General features: G+C 42.2%; 1 protein-coding gene across 1 annotated transcript in view; it reads left to right on the top strand.

Annotated features, from left to right (window-relative positions):
- LOC120549247 (connector enhancer of kinase suppressor of ras 3-like) overlaps positions 1–18,227 on the top strand; it is a 35,094-nt gene that overhangs the window by 7,927 nt on the left and 8,940 nt on the right. The window contains exons 2-4 of the mRNA XM_039785984.1: positions 8,343–8,506; positions 12,909–13,111; positions 16,250–16,337. Of these exons, the coding sequence (XP_039641918.1) occupies positions 8,343–8,506; positions 12,909–13,111; positions 16,250–16,337 (455 nt within the window). The remainder of the gene's footprint in view (positions 1–8,342; positions 8,507–12,908; positions 13,112–16,249; positions 16,338–18,227) is intronic.

Genomic DNA, 18,227 nt, shown 5'->3' with positions numbered 1-18,227 from the left:
ACAACAGATGCAAAGTTAAGTTTGGCTCTGCAAGAAAATATGCCCACACGCAGTGCTAGCACACTATTCCCATGGCAAACTAAACGAGTGGGGCACATTTCCTCCACCCAACCTTGTTCATCTTAATTGTGGTTTTTCCATAGGCAGCTATTATGGTGCTGGTAAATTGCTCTGTAATCAGGGTGTAGGGCCACCATGGTCATAATCCATACATGTGATGGTGATAAAAGAACTTAACTGAGTTCCCTGTGTGTTTTTTATTTTTATTTTTTTCTGTGACATGTTTGTGTCTCACAGGCTATGACTTTGGAACTATGGGTTCACTTTGATGGGGGATGTCTACTTTCAAAAGTGGTCATTTTCTGTTTTGTCTTTCCTTGTCTTTTTCTGTTCCCCCGCTTTTTGGCCTCTTTCCCTCCATCTCTGTCTCTTTGTAAAGAACAACGGTCTTTAATTATAGTTTTTGTCTTAGGGAAATGGTGTATAGGTTGTAGCAAAGTGAGTGTTTTAGAGATTCTGTAGACACAGAGACAATCTGTTATGCCACATCCCATTTTAGTTGCGACGCTCAGGCCACACAGTCAGTGTCCTTATTGCGTTCTAATTTAACACCTATTGGGATTAAAACTGGAAAACACAAGACCATTCCCAGATTCCAAAAGTGACAGTCTCTATTGTACTGTGCACTTTCAAGACACAAAGACTGTGACTATCTCGGGATAGATGTCAACAGGCGAAACCACGACAATATGAATGTTGGAGGGGCCAGAAAAGACGAAAGATTGTGGTGGGTGGGTGTGGTGCTTTCTTTAGTGGGTGTTTACGCTAGTGGTAACGAGCTGCAGCGTGGCCAGGCGGCCGACTGGCTGGAGAGTGATATGTGTTTATGTTGGCCTGAGAGGTTATTGCTCCAACCCCTGCCCCTGTCCTACACGTAAGCACTGGGTTGCTGACCTGCACACGGTATCACTGACACTGACTCATGTCATATTCAGGAAGCTGTTTACATGCAGCTTTACCAACCTGTACTTGAATATCCCTGTGCTGATGTACCCATGAATAAATCAAATATATGTCTGTGTTTACCACCAATTATAAGTATGCAAATCACGGCTACATGAAGACGATACAAAACCAAAATATCACAAATGTCTGTAATGTAAATGTAATGCTTTTATCGTAAGGCTCTGCAGCTCGCACTCGATTATACAGGGCAGGCACAATGCGAAGAAGACTTGGGCCATCGCTGACATTTTCTAATAGTCCAATCGTGGTCGCTTGAGATCGCAGATGGGTGATCTGATCACCAGCCTGACCGGCTGGCTACATGGAACTGGCTAACACCGACTTCTGCTGATAGTCAACAACTGGTGCACTGTCGAAACTATACAGTTAAAAAAAACTGCACTGTAGAATTTCCGTTTCACACAGAAAGTAGACCTTAATAGACTATTTTGACAGTAATTGTTTGGGTCACCGGGTGTACCAGACCGAGGCATACCGAACAAATGTATCATTACAGCCCTAGTGAACAGTGGCAAAAGATGACCGGCCACATGTTTGATCTTGAGAAACTGTATGGACAGGAAGACGAGAGAAAACCAAATAATGAATCGGGTTGCAAACTCATCGACCCAGACAACCAGTTTTTTTTTTTTTTTTTCCACGCCCTTAGCTTAAGCAACGGTTTCGGTTGATGCAGGTATGCAAAGACAGTCAATAATGTGCCTGCAGCAGTCTGCTTTATCTCTTCTTCTACTGTTTCTACCTTTTTTTTCCCTCTCTCCCCTGATCTGTTTATGACCAGAAGTCATCATGTATCAGGTCATGTGACAGCCAAAGTACCCTTTAATGATCTCCCTGTGCGCCTCTGATCTGCTTTGCCTCCAGACGTCACCTCTCACCTCACCAATATTAACTAAGCGGTCCAAAACCCCCTCAAACTTGGAAATTTGACTGGGTACCAGCAATTTGATTGGGGTTGAGTGCTGCTAGAATTGGGGATTAACTGAGCCCAGGGGCTGGCACTCATAGTTGCTGATGTGCTTCAACCACGACAGCCCCCAGAACTTCTGACCCCCTTTCTCTCATCAGTCATCGTCCATCACCCTGTAAGAGACAGAGCTGCTTTTGTCTGCTTGTGCAGGGACTAACTTCAGCTGCTTTTTCTCACTTAGGCAGCCCACTCGGGACATGTCACTGCCATTTTGTAGTTGTCTGTTTTTAAGATTAGGGTACATGAAGTGAAACACTCTTTGTTAGCTGGAGGAAGCACTGATAAGATTAAAACATGGGTCACACAGGGTCATAGCCTGTTAAGCTGTCAGAGATATTTATTGTCAATATCCAAACCTATCTCCAGTGCAGTTTCAGTTGCTGCAGGAATATCATGGAAACAACTGCCAGTATTTTGAAACATGGCACAATAACTCATAAATTTGCCCTACTATTAGAAAAACAACTGATTCAAAGCAACCATAAAACAAGATGATTAGGAGTGAAGAGTCTGATAGAAGTCTGTAACATTACTGTTTTCAGATGAGGACACAACATGCTTGATGGAGAGATGTAGAGCACCATTGTGTAACTCCTATCCCCAGTTCCCATTGGAAGGTGTGTGTGTGTGTGTGTGTGTGTGTGTGTGTGTGTGTGTGTGTGTGTGTGTGTGTGTGTGTGTGTGTGTGTGTGTGTGTGTGTGTGTGTGTGTGTGTGTGTGTGTGTGTGTGTGTGTGTGTGTGTGTGTGTGTGTGTGTGTGTGTGTACAGGCTTTGTTTTCCTGTGAAGTCATGCATTAGAGGATAGCTTAGCAGTAGCCGAGAGGAGCTTTTTCTTTTTTTTTCTAATTACAGCACGGCCTGGCCCATCCAGAGACCATTGTGCCAGGGTGCTGTGAATTCCCACAATGGAGCTGCTCAGCGGAGAACAATGAGTCAAATTCCTGACCGTTCCCTGCAGGTTTGGAGGCCGGGCTGACAAATAAAGACAGCAGAGTTACAGTGGCTTTGCTATTCTACACCCAGTAGCTTTCCCACTCGCCAGCCCAGTGGGGATATGTGTGTGTGTGTGTGTGTGTGTGTGTGTGTGTGTGTGTGTGTGTGTGTGTGTGTGTGTGTGTGTGTGTGTGTGTGTGTGTGTGTGTGTGTGTGTGTGTGTGTGTGTGTGTGTGTGTGTGTGTGTGTGTGTGTGTGTGTGTTAGTTACAGGGAGGCTGAAGCTCCCACTGGGAGCACAGGGTGGGGTTGAAAGATGGGGGAGGTGAAGAGGAGGGAGCTGGTTTTGTTCTTTCTGTAGGAGGTGAAAGACTGTTGGCTCTTTACTGGTGTAATCGAACCCCTGAGAACGAAAAGTTGGCGACCAAAAGCTGCACTGAAAGCATTGTTGATCACAATTGATCATAGATCAGACAGAGCACTGAACTTGTATAAGACTTCAAACCTGTTCTAATGACTTTTTCATCACACCAACTCAATGGGTCCTGAGCTCTCACACACTTGGCCATATAAAACACAATCTGCTGTTTTTCTTGCTTCTGTACAGATGGGAGCTGTTAGAGCTTATGACAAGAATAGCTCATCCATTTGCAAGCGGAAGGGTCTTGTTGTTTACATTGCCAAAATGTGTGCTTACACAGCCTTTAAGTAGGCTGTAGAGCTTGAAGGCCTCCAACAGATCTGGTTGCACTTGTTGCATCCAGGCTGCAGAATCTGGGGTTCTTGCTTTCCCAGCTGTCCAGAAATATGCCTGTGTGTGTCTACGAGTATCCATCTATACACTGAAACTGTTGCGTTGATAACCTGTTCTCCACATAATCAATGTTCACTGAATGGGAGATGGTGGGTGGTAAGAAAGACCCCACAGTGAACGGCAGGTGCCATACTGAGACACAGATACTGGCATTTGCCAGTCACCTCCTATTCTGTGTTTGTTGGTCACAGACTTTGACAGATTTCATTCAGATGCCCTCTTCTTCCTCATGCATGTCTTTTTTAACCATATGAGAAAACGTTTATAATGGAATGCAATCAAATTGATTATAGTTCCATTTTGTACAGTTTGTACAATGCTACTGTCAGACCATTCTTGATATAATTTGTATTAATTGATTCTAAATTGACTATCAAATGACAGAACATAGTCCAAATAGTTTTTTTGTCATACTAACAGTTAATAAATCCATAACAGATATTCAATTTCTAATTGTATGAACTGGAGAAAACACAGCAAATTCTCACATCTGAGAAGCTGGAATAGGATATAATTTGTGCCGTTTGTGCTTCAGAAATGACCTAATCAATTATCAAAATAGTTGGCAATTAATTCTCTGCCAATTGACTTAATAACTAATTGCCTATTCGTTTAGACTCAGATCTGGATCCAGATCTATGGATTTAATTTGCTACTGTTAAAATAATATAGTCAATTGAAAGGATTTTGCAGCCTTTTTGATTGCTATCTGGTTTGCTATTTATCTTTAGCCTGACGTCGTCCTACTCAGATTCTAGTCAGAATATGAGTCTGATACTGCTTTATTATGGGGCGTGTTTCAACCGAACCAGGAAAGAAAAAATGCCTCTGCACTCTATTGGATAGACCTACAACCAGTCAGAGCAACGGAACTATGTGACGTATTGCACCCCATCTTCTGAGCTACCATTGGGGCCAGCTGATAAATTAAGCTTTTGCCGAATCCCGTAGGAAGGACGGCAAAGACATCTTTCCGATCGACAAATGCCTTGATCGCGGTTCTCTGTTCCTCTTTTAAAATGAATGCGCTGTCGATATCTTCTATAACAGACAGGATGGTGGAATGTACACATCTCAATTCTCCAGCGGCAGCCATCTTTGTTGTAAACAAATTCAACCCAAGCGCTCTTTGGTGACGTGGTTGATTACGTTACTGTTGATCATCTGTCCATCATCTTATAAAGCCCGCCATGACAATTTGATTGGTCCAAACCGCTCTGGTTCGAGCATAGTTGCTCCACAACGGATCAAGTCCAGACCGAACTTCCCGACATCAAATGTTGTGGGCGGGGCTAAGTTCGGCTGCCATCCAGGCTCATTTATCTTCTCTTTTACAATATTATGAAAACCACCCTAAAATCATTAAGGTAACCGACAACTTGAGTTGTGAATGAACTCTTCATTGAGATAATTTGTGTATTGTGCTATTGCAACATTGTACCAGGCTTTCATGTCTAGTATTGTTAGTATAGCCTGTCATGAGTTCTGACATTTCAGTTAACTTGTAATCACAATGAAGTTTGGAGCGGGGGGGGGGGGCAATGAATATTTGTCCAGCTTTTTGGCAATGTGATTGCATTTGACATTGGTACTGTGTGTCTGTGCCTCTGCTACACAGTCACACCCACTTTTGCCACTTGGTTCACAGAGGCCATAAAATTCCTCCTAAGCGTTTCATCCTGCACAGGCTTTTGAAAAGTATTCACACAGTCCTCACTTGTGCCTCCCCCTTTGCTCAATTCACAATTACGTGACACTATGTCTCCTTTACTAGTTACTCTACCTTTAATGAAAGTTGATAGTCTCACACACCCCAGCTGCCATTGATCCAGGCCCAATACATGTTTTATAAGCCCCACGTTAGAGACACCCCTCGTTTATTCAGAAGGTGTCAATGGTTGAGTCCAGAGGGAACGATTGCTGTCCTACCTTCCTCTTAGGGCCTCTTGAGGTAGTAGCTCTCTTTTCTCTAATGCACGTAAACACACCAGTTGTTCCAGTTCAAAGGTAATGCAGATCAGTTTGGACCCTGGAGTGACTTGGAATTTCTTAACTCTCTGAAGTCAGACTTCTAGGATAAGGGATAGGATATGTGAGAAGAAAACATTTTCCAGTGAATGAATGAAAGTAAAATCAGCCTAGAGGAGAGGATAGGCCCCTTATTCATCAATTAGCGGTTGCAGATTCATTCCTCCCACCATTTCTTTCCAGACTGTTTTCCCATAGCTCGTCTGTCTGGATGATATCGTGTGGTTTACGACAACCGAGCTAAAAATAAAACGCACACACACACGCATAGTGTAATGCCTCAGCAAGTCTTATTGTAAGCTGAACCACAAGTTTCCCTTCTACCCTTTCTTATTGCTGTTGGTGAGGAGAGTGGCACCCTTTCAAAGGAAATACCTTTTTAACACAGCAGGAAGGAGAAACTTTGTCCAAGTCATTGTTTTTAATTTGATGGCATTAAGGGACAGTGTTTGTGTTTGGCTTTGTGCTGTTGTGGGATCAGGCCTGTACTTAATTACATTGTGATGTGGATTCTCTTGCTGTTGGCCTGTCAGGGGTTAAGCTTAAAATTCTCCAAAGTCTTGCTTCTGATTTAGCATGCCAAGGAATGAGAAAAATCCAATGAGCTTAACTAGACTTGACTTGTGTAGACGCTAATGGTTAACAAACCATGATGGAATTTCCCTTTCAGTCAGTGGAGGTGACTTGAGCTCTCACAGATATTTTCTCAAGGATTGAAAATGCTGTCATGAATGAACTTTGATGCCATAATGGAATTTTAATGGCCTTGAAGGGGAGTCTGTAGTGTGAGCCCAGGGGCTACACAATGCAGCATATTCAGATGTGTAGTGTTACTGTGATGTCAATTTCTACAAAAAAATGGATATCAAAAGACTGCAATACTGGAATGTTGAGGAACCGTTAAGCAAGTAACATGGCTTGTGTTCTTTATTTGTTTAGCCGTGTTTGCACTGTGCTGAAATCTATTAAGCATGTGCAATATTTCAGTTAGATTTTTTTATTTTTTATTTGGTCACGCCTACTTTAAACCAGTGAGAACAGAACAGAGAAATAAAAAAAATATATAAAAAATGCATCAATCTCTATATCTAATCTAATATGAAATAATCAAAATATTCCAGCATTGGCAGAAAATAGTGTGTCCATCACTCACAGTTAGAAGCTGATTCAGTAAAGTAAGGGCCTTTAAAGCCTAATAACAATTTGTCTGAACCTTCATTTGTATTTTTTCATGTGCTTCTTTTGTCAGCTTATCAAAACAGAATAGTAATCAATGCAGAATATAGGATTTGTGCTGCATTATTTGGTGTTAAATAAAAAAACAAGTAGATTGTATGTTTAGTGTGTACCCTTTATGTATACCCTGATGCTCCCACACACACACACACACACACACACACACACACACACACACACACACACACACACACACACACACACACACACACACACACACACACACACACACAGTATCACCTTATTTGCATAGTCTGCAACACATGCAGACTGAGTGTCACAGAGGCATAAAGATATGAGGTGCCATGTGCAAAAATGTTCTGTGCTCAGTGACCACAGAACACACCCAGTGGGTCCTCACTCATAACTACATGGCATACATTTTATATGGATGCAGTTATCTGCTATGAAGTTACATGCACATAATAAAGTAGAGGTTTTTTTTTTTTTTTTTGCTTGAATGTCAAACTGAAAATGGATCGGCCAACCCTGTCTCACACTGAAGAGTTTTGTGTGTGTGTGTGTGTGTGTGTGTGTGTGTGTGTGTGTGTGTGTGTGTGTGTGTGTGTGTGTGTGTGTGTGTGTGTGTGTGTGTGTGTGTGTGTGTGTGTGTGTGTGTGTGTGTGTGGGGGTACGATTAGAGGGAGCGAGTGTGTCTTTCCAGCTGACAGGTCTTTCAGAAAAGCAGGGCATAGGGCCATGTATCTGCAGCTGCCCTTCTCTGTGCGCTCTTTGATGGAAAGAAAGATGGTGTTTACTTCTACACCCACAGTTAAACACACACTGACAGAAACGTCTAACTTGAAGATCCACACACTGTATATAACGTATTCCACAGTATCAGAAAAGCCTTTTGCAGTTCACTACACTACACAGTATAATTATGTGAGTTACATCCTTGAATGTTCAATGACCCGAGCAGTTGGTAGTGTAACTATCTCATTTGTTATTGGTGCTCCAAATAGTAGCACAGGGACGCCTCTGACACTGGTACGTTTTTTTGAAACGCCCACACCCACATACATACACACACACACACCCATACACTCACAAATATAGCCATCCATTGTTTAACCCACCAACAGCCCTAAAGGTCTCAACTGTTGTTGGTGTGTTTGTCTAGCAAAGATAGCACTCCCACCTGTTCCTTATCTGCACTGTACATACACTTGCACACACTCAAACTATTAGAATTAATTTTGGTTTTGCAATGGGGCAGATAGATTCAGCAGATGACAGTTGAACTGAAACTGTCTACGGTAGCAGAGCAGACTGATCTGTTCTTTAAATGTCTAATGAGTCCCTCCATTTGCCTTTTTTATCTTGTGTGTCCAGGTTTGGATGACAGCCTACAGCACTATGTGAGCAACTTTGAGCGGGAGAAGATCAGTGGGGAGCAGCTACTGAAGATCACACATCAAGACCTGGAGGAGCTTGGCGTGGCCAGGATTGGACACCAGGAACTGGTGTTGGAGGCTGTCGATCTGCTCTGCGCTCTGGTCAGTAGACCTCCACTGCGAGTGTTTGTGTGTGTGTGTGTGTGTGTGTGTGTGTGTGTGTGTGTGTGTGTGTGTGTGTGTGTGTGTGTGTGTGTGTGTGTGGCTAATGTGATGTGTATTCCAGATACAGTAGCATGGATAAACAGGTAAAAGCATAACCGCGGGACTCAACCGTATCTTCAGGAAGGATTTGTAACAAAACAGGGGCTTTTGTTTAGTCGCTGTCCCTCCACATCGCTCTCAGTGTGCCTTCCCTAAAAAAAAAAAAACCCAGCCTGTAGTTTCTTGGTTCGGCAGCTAAAGGAACCAGCGATGCAGAAAGGCCGATCATTTCCCACACTGCTCAGCGGGGTGGGGAGGCACTCACAAAGCATCCCGAGTTCATTGGGGAACAGCAGTGTCACTCTAGAAGAGGACAGATTGGGTCAAAGGGGCCTTGGGCTGGATTTGGCAGTTAGAAACTGTGTGAGATTATAAGAGGCAGTAAATGGTAATCATATAGCAACAAGTGACCATTTGATCTGTTGGATAGATAAGAACTCTCCCCATACTGTCTTTTACAGGTGAAGTCTCCTTTACACACAAAATACATACAAACACAAGGTATATTTGTTTTTTGGTCTCTGTTCTTAAAAATGTGGGGCAGGTCATTCTCACTGCTGCAGCCATCTACTCACCTGAGCCATCTCTCTAGGTTCAATTGTAGATCCTCTGTTTGGCTCTTATTAGTCACTTTGGGAGCGAACCAGTTGCCCTTTTGTCCATCATCATAGCTCATAGCTCCCAGAAGAACTGCCCAAAAAGATCTAACAATCTATATATCATCTATCTCTCTTCAGATAGTGAGCATGAAAAGAGTGAGGAAAACCGCCCATGCTCTAACTGAAAGAGAACCAGGTTTTCCAGCAGATGGGATTGATTTAGAGTTTTATCACTTCCTGTGCCATAAAAGTCCCAGATTGTGGTCCCTGCGTTTTGATCAGTGTCAGCATTTCTGCATTTATGCTCTCTTAAAAGCTTTACATTAATTGTTTGGGGCATGGTTATTTTTACCCTGAAGAAACTTAAAAGTTCAATCTTCTCTCTTGAGAAGAAAAAACGAGGCTACATCTTGCATTGATGCTGATCTGAAAGCTGTAGGTCAAATGGGTTTGGATCAACAAATTTTGATTTTGAAAATGTGATTTCTTTCGTCAGTGGTCCGCCACCTCAGCACACCGAAGTCATGCATGGATTTCCTCGGATCCAGCGTGAAGCAGAAACGTGGGATTTTAGTGTGTGGTTAGCAAACCACTCTCATCATTGCTTGCATCTCCTAAAACATACAGTCTACATGGCAGCTTGTAGCTACAATCTTGAAATCTATGCTTGGGTATCTTTTGATGACCAAGATCAAACCAGACAGTGTACAGGTTTACCTGGGACAGGGGTATAAAGATTTGATTAATCTCTTCCCTTAGACCCAACTTTCGCCCAATCAATACACTCTTCCATTGTTTCTCATTCTGCAAACCGCTAAGATGAGCAACCTGTCCTACACCTGTTAACCGTATCTCCTCTACCTGCAACCACTGGAAGTGGACACCTGGAAGCACTTGGCACATACATGGGTGCCTTTTTTGTTTTGATAGATTTACTCATCATAGAATATGTACCATATGGTACATTCTGTGGTTCATGACCCCTTTTACTGTTAAAAGTAAGCAGACCCAGATTTTTGTTCATCCCTAGAACCTTGACATCATGGCAGTACAATTTCAAGTCATTTTCCTCTTGAGCAGCTTCATAAATCTGGCCTCCAAAGTGCCTCCTCAGCATGTTTTTTTTCTTTAATTTTTTTTATTTAAGTAAACCCTTTTCCTTGCTTGTGAACTTTATTCTCCCATCCAAATGAGCTGTTAGATTTTAGTACGGTGTCTGTGTGTGTTTCACTGTTTAGTCTTAAGCAATTTATTACTGGAGTATTTTGGCACATCTCTGTCCCTTGGAACTTTAGGCCAGGATCGCTGGACTCTCAGCAACCTCTCACTGACGCAGTCTGGCTAAATGCTTTTTGTCCGTTAGGGGTTTCCTTATTAAGAATGAGGCCTTGTGGGAGACACGCCCCATGGGAGGAAGTGAGGCCCCCGATTCAATTAGCTTTAACCGAGGCAAGGTCACTGCTACCGACAAACACAGGCCAGCAGCACCCGAAAACCCCCACAAGCTCTCACACTCTCCCCCCCACTTTCTCTCTTTTTGTTTACTGTTAGGTCAGACACTTCTTGCTGCTGCAGTCACATTCATCTTTGAGACACCTTGCTACTAGGCTTTGCTCTTGAATTTTTAAACGTTTAAGCATGTGCATGCATTATAAAGATTTTGCCTTTGGTATATCAGGGACCTGAGCTGTCCTGTTAGTAGTTTCAAACTTATATCATAATGACCAAGGGCCTAACGTTACAACACCACAGCCCTTTAGGAAACCTCTATACTCGTGCTTCTCTTCCACCTGGAAGCTATCAAGAGCAAACTGCTGTCTAGGGACAAAGAGAGAACCTTTCAATTCATTTGACTGGACTTCTCTGAGCCATGATGTCTTGTACAGAGTCAGTGTTGAAACCCAACACTTCTTAATTTATTCTCAGACCCCAGCGACCCGCACTAAGACGAGCATTGCATGAAATTCAAACGCATATTAGCAATCAGCAGCCATTGAACATACGGTATATGATGCATCCTCTCGCCTGGTCATGAGTCGCAGAGCTGCTGTAAATGTATTTTACCATCGCCTAGGGGGGAATCTGTCCCAAGGTATAATGTAACACTTAACCTTAGATGGCACATTATAGCAACACCCACACATGCACACACACTCTGTCTAGGCTACAGGCATTTGTATCTTTTATAGTCAAGTCAGATCCATGGCAGGAAGCGCTGTGTTGTGATAGCCGTTCTCCATTTCTCCCGAGGACACTTATACCAGTATATAATCCCTTCAACGAGCCCCAACTACTGTAGAGCCAACCAAAAAAAAAGCTTCTGCAATCTTTTTTCTAGATTAACTACTGTAAATGTCTATAGAAAGGCACTGAAAAGAACATAAATTCGGCTTGAAATGTTGTTATGAGAATGAAAAATTGCATTTGACTGGAACCCCAGATTTAGCTCCGACATGGTTTTTAACTCAGCTGGCAGTGTGGGACAAAAGCTTTCTGGACATCTGTGGGCCAGTTAGAACTGCTGTGACTGTGTGATTAGCCTGCTAAAAAAAGCCAGGAGAGGTGTTTGATCTAGAAAACACTCCCACTGCCTTTGTGCTACAGTTCAGATTTCATTGCGTGGAAGACTGGATGAGAAACCGAACCATCAAATTATTTATTTCCTTTTTTTCTGTATATTACCTGAGTTTGCTTATCTTTTATGATGTTTCGACAATCCATTTCACGTTAAGTGTGCCATGAGTAAGGCTGCCTTCAGCTACTGTTTGATTAGACCAGTTATTCCAGTGACTCGTTGAGAACTGACTAAGTAAAATGATTTGTATGGTTGTTGTTGTTTTAACTCATGTTGGAGAGAGTCAGTGCAATAAAAGCAGACACTAACCACTTACAGATCTCCGTTATTTCCCAAACACGTGCTGTTTTAGTCCTTGCTAAGCATATTTAGCTACTGGCACATCACACATACAGCAGTCTTGCTGGCAGCGATGCAACACTGTGTAAGCTGATATTTACCAGGACAAGAGCCAGGCTGCTTACTTTTAACCAACACATTACTCCCAAACCAATTGATTCAGTCAAAACAAAGACTTTAAAACAAGCTCTTTCAAATATTTGACATATTGCTCATGCACAGTCTCAGAGGTGCACTTTACCCCCCAAGAAAAAAAGAAATGTGAATGCTGTTGCAGCTCAGTACCCTGGATTAGTTCAGTTCATAGCAGGGTCTATAGTGTACTTAGTGACCCTTGAAGACACAGAGCTCTGCTGCTTTGTGCACTTAAATAACGAATAAATTGGAGGAATGCAAAAGCAGGAAACAACCCAGGCTCAAGAATGCAAACATTGCCCTGCTTGGTAGGAGTCAGGTGATGGCATGTGCACACCCTCCCTGCACGCTCTGGAACAAACCTGGAGACTGGAGGGGAAATTTTATGCCAGGGCTCTTCACACAGACAAGTGCACTTAAATCATATATGTCAAAGAAATGATTATAGCTCATCATTGTACAAGAAACCACACGTTTTCCTGTGAATAAGACTCCCCTGTTGAAAAAAAAAAAAAAAACCAGAGGGCCTCCCAGGTCTAAGATTGTGTAGAAGGGTTGTTTGCTTTGATCTTGAGTTCTACTCTGCAATAAAAATGATTTCAGCTTCAATCATCAGTTGTAGTTAAAATGGTGTATTGTTTTACTGTTTCAGAACTATGGGGTAGAGACGGACAACTTGAAGAATCTGGTTGTGAGGATGAGAGCTGCCACCAACAGTCTGCACATGGCCACATCTGACCGCAGGAAAAGCCCCGCGTACGATGGCAGTATCTCACGCAAGCCACCCAATGACTTCCTCACCTCTGTGGTGGAGCTGATCGGCGCTGCAAAGAGCCTCCTGGCTTGGCTTGACAGGTAATAACAATTAATTTATTTATTATTATTTATTTTTTTAAACCATCAGCTACCTGTGCACTCTGAGTCAGACCAGATATCAGAAGGGCTGCTGTAAGACCATGACTTAAACTAGCTGCACACATACACTTATGGAGAAACTTTATTCTCCATATCTTTTGTAGGAGTTTTCAGACTTGTTTCAAATGACAGAACCTTGAGTAGAAACTCAAGGTTCGAAACTCGTTAGGCTGTTGATCCAGCTTCACTGTGATTTCATCCCAGGGACCTATGTGGAAAAGTTTTTTTGACTCTTGACTGTCACCAATATGCCATTACATGGATTGAACTTGTGATCCTCTCTGCCATACAGTGTGACGCAGGGTCATATTGTATAAAAGACCTCATTTTAATGTTTAGGGTATGACTTTTGGTGCTCCTCCAGTATTTCTAAACCGGCTATAAAATTATTGGTGTGAAACCAAGAAATTGTAACTCTTTGTAATCAACAAATGTTGCGTAAAGCAACAAGCTTTTAATCTTCTTCAGATCATGTTCTTCAGAGTGAATTTTCTCTGTTGCCATCTAGACCTGCACGATTCTGGGAAAAATATGAATCACGATTTTTTTTATCTTAGAATTGATATCACGATTCTCTGCCACAATTTGTTTCTCACAAAGTGTAATGTTTATTGCACACATGAACCATGACAAAACAAAACAAATTGGCAGTACCAAACATAGAATTTTTTTTGTTGGCACCTACAGCACATAGCGCATCACCACAAGCCTGTAGACAATGAATAAAGAAAATAAAGTACATACTGGCCATTTAAGTACAGTAGGCTAACAAAAATAGTGACATATAACACATTGAACTAAATATGGACCTGATACAGGCTCTATCTGAACTCCTTGAACATGTCTTAACATAATTAAAACATGTCAATGTCAAATGCTTTCAATAAATTAATTGAAAAAAGTCATTTAAAAATTAAATCGCGAATTTTATAACTATTTATCGTGCAAGCGTATTGCCATGAAGACATTGTTATATTTTACCTGCTTTCAAAATGAATCGCCACTCTAATTCTTTTATCCCTTCTGCAATTCCATTTTTAAATGGATAATAATAATATGTATTGTCTGCTCTCTAGGATGTAGGCCTATATGTAGGCTTGTGTGCTGTTGTGTGTATTGTCTGTAGCTGCTCTTAACTAATTGCCCCTTTGTGGGATTAATAAAGTTGTTGAATTGAATTTATTGTAGACTTGGAACAGTGGAAATACATGTATTTATGTGGATATGATGGACAAGCAGATACGGGCATTCATCTTTGGCATAAAAAGACATTTCAAAAAGTTAGGAATATGCACATATGCATGCTGTTGGCCAAGGTAACCCATACAGTTTTAAAGCAGAAATGCAACCCCCTGTGAGCTTTAGGAGCGGAGCTGGCAAAGTCCTCAGTGCTCTCTTGGTGACCTGCTCCACATCACACCAAAAAAGCAGAGCATATTAAGCAGGTTGCCAGGATTAGGGGTCAGCAGGCTTCTCTTTTTGTGGCATGCTCACCTAAAGCGGGTGAGATGACCTCACGATTTAAATGGTAGTTGTGATGTTGAGATGAAAGCAGTATAATGGTGTTTAAAAGTTCTTTGCTAAAATAACGTTTGTGTAGTTCACAGTTATACTTTTTTATTTATACATTTACAAAAAGATTTCAAAAGTCATTTTGGGCTAATGCTGTGTATGGATTTTTTTTGGCAATTGTCGATGTCAAAGCAATTCGATCATTATCACCAATATATTTGTACTGATCAAATAAACAACTCCTCTGACTTTGTTTTATGCTAGCTGATGGTCTCTGCTCAGACTGTCAGACCATAGTTGGTAGTAATGCTAGTTCTACCAGAGCACAATAGATAGATAGATAGACATAGACATAGACATAGACATAGACATGCGCACACACACACACATATTCTGTTTACCAATCTGATATCCTTTTAAAAGGCTAACCGAGAAAACATTGGAGAACTCTTTTGCGATTATGTAAGCACATAATGTAATCTGAAAACTGCTGCCCTGGTTAAAAAAACAATACAACTGATCTCAGCTGGTATTCTGTCTATAATGTGATGAGCCACACTGACACATTTGAAGAACTGCATGAGTCCTTGTGGGCTGATCTTTGGATAGCTATTTTGAAAGTTCTTAAGCATATGTTTTAGATGGAGTTGGGGGGGATAAAGATACATTATTACATTACATTACATGTCATTTAGCTGACACTTTTATCCAGAGCGACTTACAATTCTTACATATCAGAGGTCACACACCTCTGGAGCAACTAGGGGTTAAGTGTCTTGCTCAGGGACACATTGGTTGATGTATCGCATTGGGAATCGAACCCGGGTCTACCGCACCAAAGGCATTTGACATATCCACTGCGCCATCACCACCCCCAAGATACACAAAAGAAGATAAAGTGGCGCCAAAATGGTGACATTCTTGAGTTACAACCAAGTCTGTCCGTGGCTAGTCACCCAAATGCAGCAATCAGAGCAAGGTTCACTGGGTCTATTATAAAGTATAGGGTTAGTAGCTTTTCGCTGACTCTGCAGTAAACTGAGGCATACGCTTCCTGTATGTATACCACACACCTAAAATAGCTCTGCCACATTTTGATTGCTAATGAAGCCTAAAACATTTTCCGAGAGGTGTTAATTTAACTATGTTTATTACTGAAGCCACAGTGGTGGTGTTGTACAGGACTGCATTGTCTTGAAATGTATTTCCAATTTTCTTGCTCTCTCATGTTTGTAAATGGGGTGGGCAAAATGTCAGAAACACTTCTCAGTATAAAGCAGTTTACTTCAACACCACTGCAAACTACAACTTCAGTAATAAACATATAGTTAAATGAATACCTCTCTGACACTGTCAATCAAAACTGAACATTATTATCTTTGTGAAGGTAGAATTTATTGATGAGCTTTTACAGGTGTACCTAATAAAGTGAATCAATATCAAACATGGTTGCTATATGCTTCAATTTTAAAATGATGCGGCCGTGCTTGAATGACAATTCAACCCAACTCTGCAGCCCAGCACTGGTTCCTAATGTTCTCCCTTTCCTTCTTTGTCTGCTTGCAGGACGCCTCTTACAGGGATCAGTGACTTCACAGCCACCAAGAACAAGATCATTCAGCTGTGCCTGGAGCTCACCACCACAGTTCAACAGGTCTGCACGCTAGTTAGCTCAACAGCACACATGTAGCTACGCACAGATAGGTTTTTTCACTGAGGACATACCAGCCCAGGGGCACAGACATGCAAGATAAAGTGTAGGAGAAGAGAGTTATGGGAAATGTGGTCTGGCAGCCATGACACAAGCCTGAAGCCAGCAGTCTGAGTAAATGCTGATGTTTTTCTTGGGATCTTTTCCTCCTCCATGCTGGCTAATGAGGAGACCCCCTTAGTGCGGGGACGTTTAATGGTAACCGTCGCTTTTGTGTTTCCAGTTTCATAAAACCCACTGGCGCTCTTTTAAAGGTGGCTGCCAACATTCCCCAGGCTGCCGTACTCCTTCAGCCATGTGGTTCCTGTTTTTGCTTCTCCAAGATGCTCACAGCGGGAGACCAAAACTGTCTGAAAGCGCTTCCTGTGTGTAGTTTTAATGCAGGGATGAGAAGGGGGTCCATCTGACTGCCAGATAGATGGTTAAAACCGAGCATCAGCGTACATCCACTATATTTCACAACTTTCTGCAGAGTATTGCTCTTGCATTGCATCATGCTACACTTGGGTGTCTACTTCTGTCAGTTTCATACAACCAGTAGTGGTTGGTCATACATATATCTTGGACAAAGGGAGCTGTTGAGTGGCCTTTTCTTCAGTATCAAACTCATCAGCTTGTATGTACAATTTATTCTCCCTTGTTTGACTTAAGCATAGCCCGGTAAGCAACTCATTTTACACTTTTCCCCGTGAAAGTGTCTGCTAAGACTGCAGGTGTCATTTTTAGAGGGTTATTGCATCAAAATAAATTCCTTTCCCAGAGTGCCTATTTCCTCGCCAGAGTCAGTGATTTCAGCGCCTCTGGTGATTTACTGTGGGTTTCTCGGTCATGGTCATCTAGGAGAAGTCGGGGTATACATTTCCCACACTGCCATGTGAAGTGGAGAGGTTGTGGTGTAGAATGAACTCCTGATGGGCGCTGAAAGAGTTTTGTAAGACTGGAGAGATTAGTTTCCTCCACTGGAGGAAAGATGCTATTTGGTCTTCCTTTGGTTTTACATCAGCTCATAGCTACTTATATAACTGCAGAAACACTGATGAGGAGGCTTATTTCCAAGTCATCACATCACTTAAGTATCTAAACTGACACAGCATTTGAAGACTCTTGGCTTCCTTTCTCATTTCTTTGGACCATTTAGACTCCCTTTGTTATTCATAACATGTAGTCCAGCCACTGGTTAATAAAATAGGTTGCACAGGAGACTGCCACAGTGATTAGTTTTATGATGGGGGAGGACGGTGTGAGGTTTGCCCAGCTCGTTCATGAACTTCAACCAAGAATTAGGGCTTTTCAGATCACAAAATTGATGTGTTCTGCCTGAATGAAGCCTGTGTGTACACACACAATGGGACACGGCCATAAAACTGTGAACAAATCACCCATCTTGGCTGACCCGTCAGCGCAGAGGTCATTCTCTTTCAAAGAACGCATTTTTCATCGATCCCCTGTGTCTTTTATCCGTGATTCCCACTCCTGTATTGTTGGCTGAGATATAAAGTTTATATCTCTCTATTTTTAGCAGAAAACCAAAACAAAGATTCCATTATGTATGCCAAACACTGAATTTTAACATGTATCCATCATATGTTGATACCTTATGAATAACAGGACAGGTCTTTATTTCACTCAAGTGCAAAGACGGCTACCTGTACACTGTGCCAGCGCTCCTCTCTCTCGGCCACTTCATTGCTCGACCATGCAAATCCGCTCTGGTGGCAGATCAAAGCCCCAGAGAGCAGCACACAGAGAGTCATCTGATCCACACCGGCTGTGGGATCAAGTCTATAACGTGAGGGATCAGTACACCCAGGGAATTGTCAGCCTCAGCCTCTC

This window comes from Perca fluviatilis, chromosome 20, assembly GCF_010015445.1.
Source record: "Perca fluviatilis chromosome 20, GENO_Pfluv_1.0, whole genome shotgun sequence".
Taxonomy (NCBI): domain Eukaryota; kingdom Metazoa; phylum Chordata; class Actinopteri; order Perciformes; family Percidae; genus Perca; species Perca fluviatilis.
The sequence above is the reverse complement of the archived record's forward strand: the minus strand, read 5'-3'. Positions and strand labels throughout refer to the sequence as shown.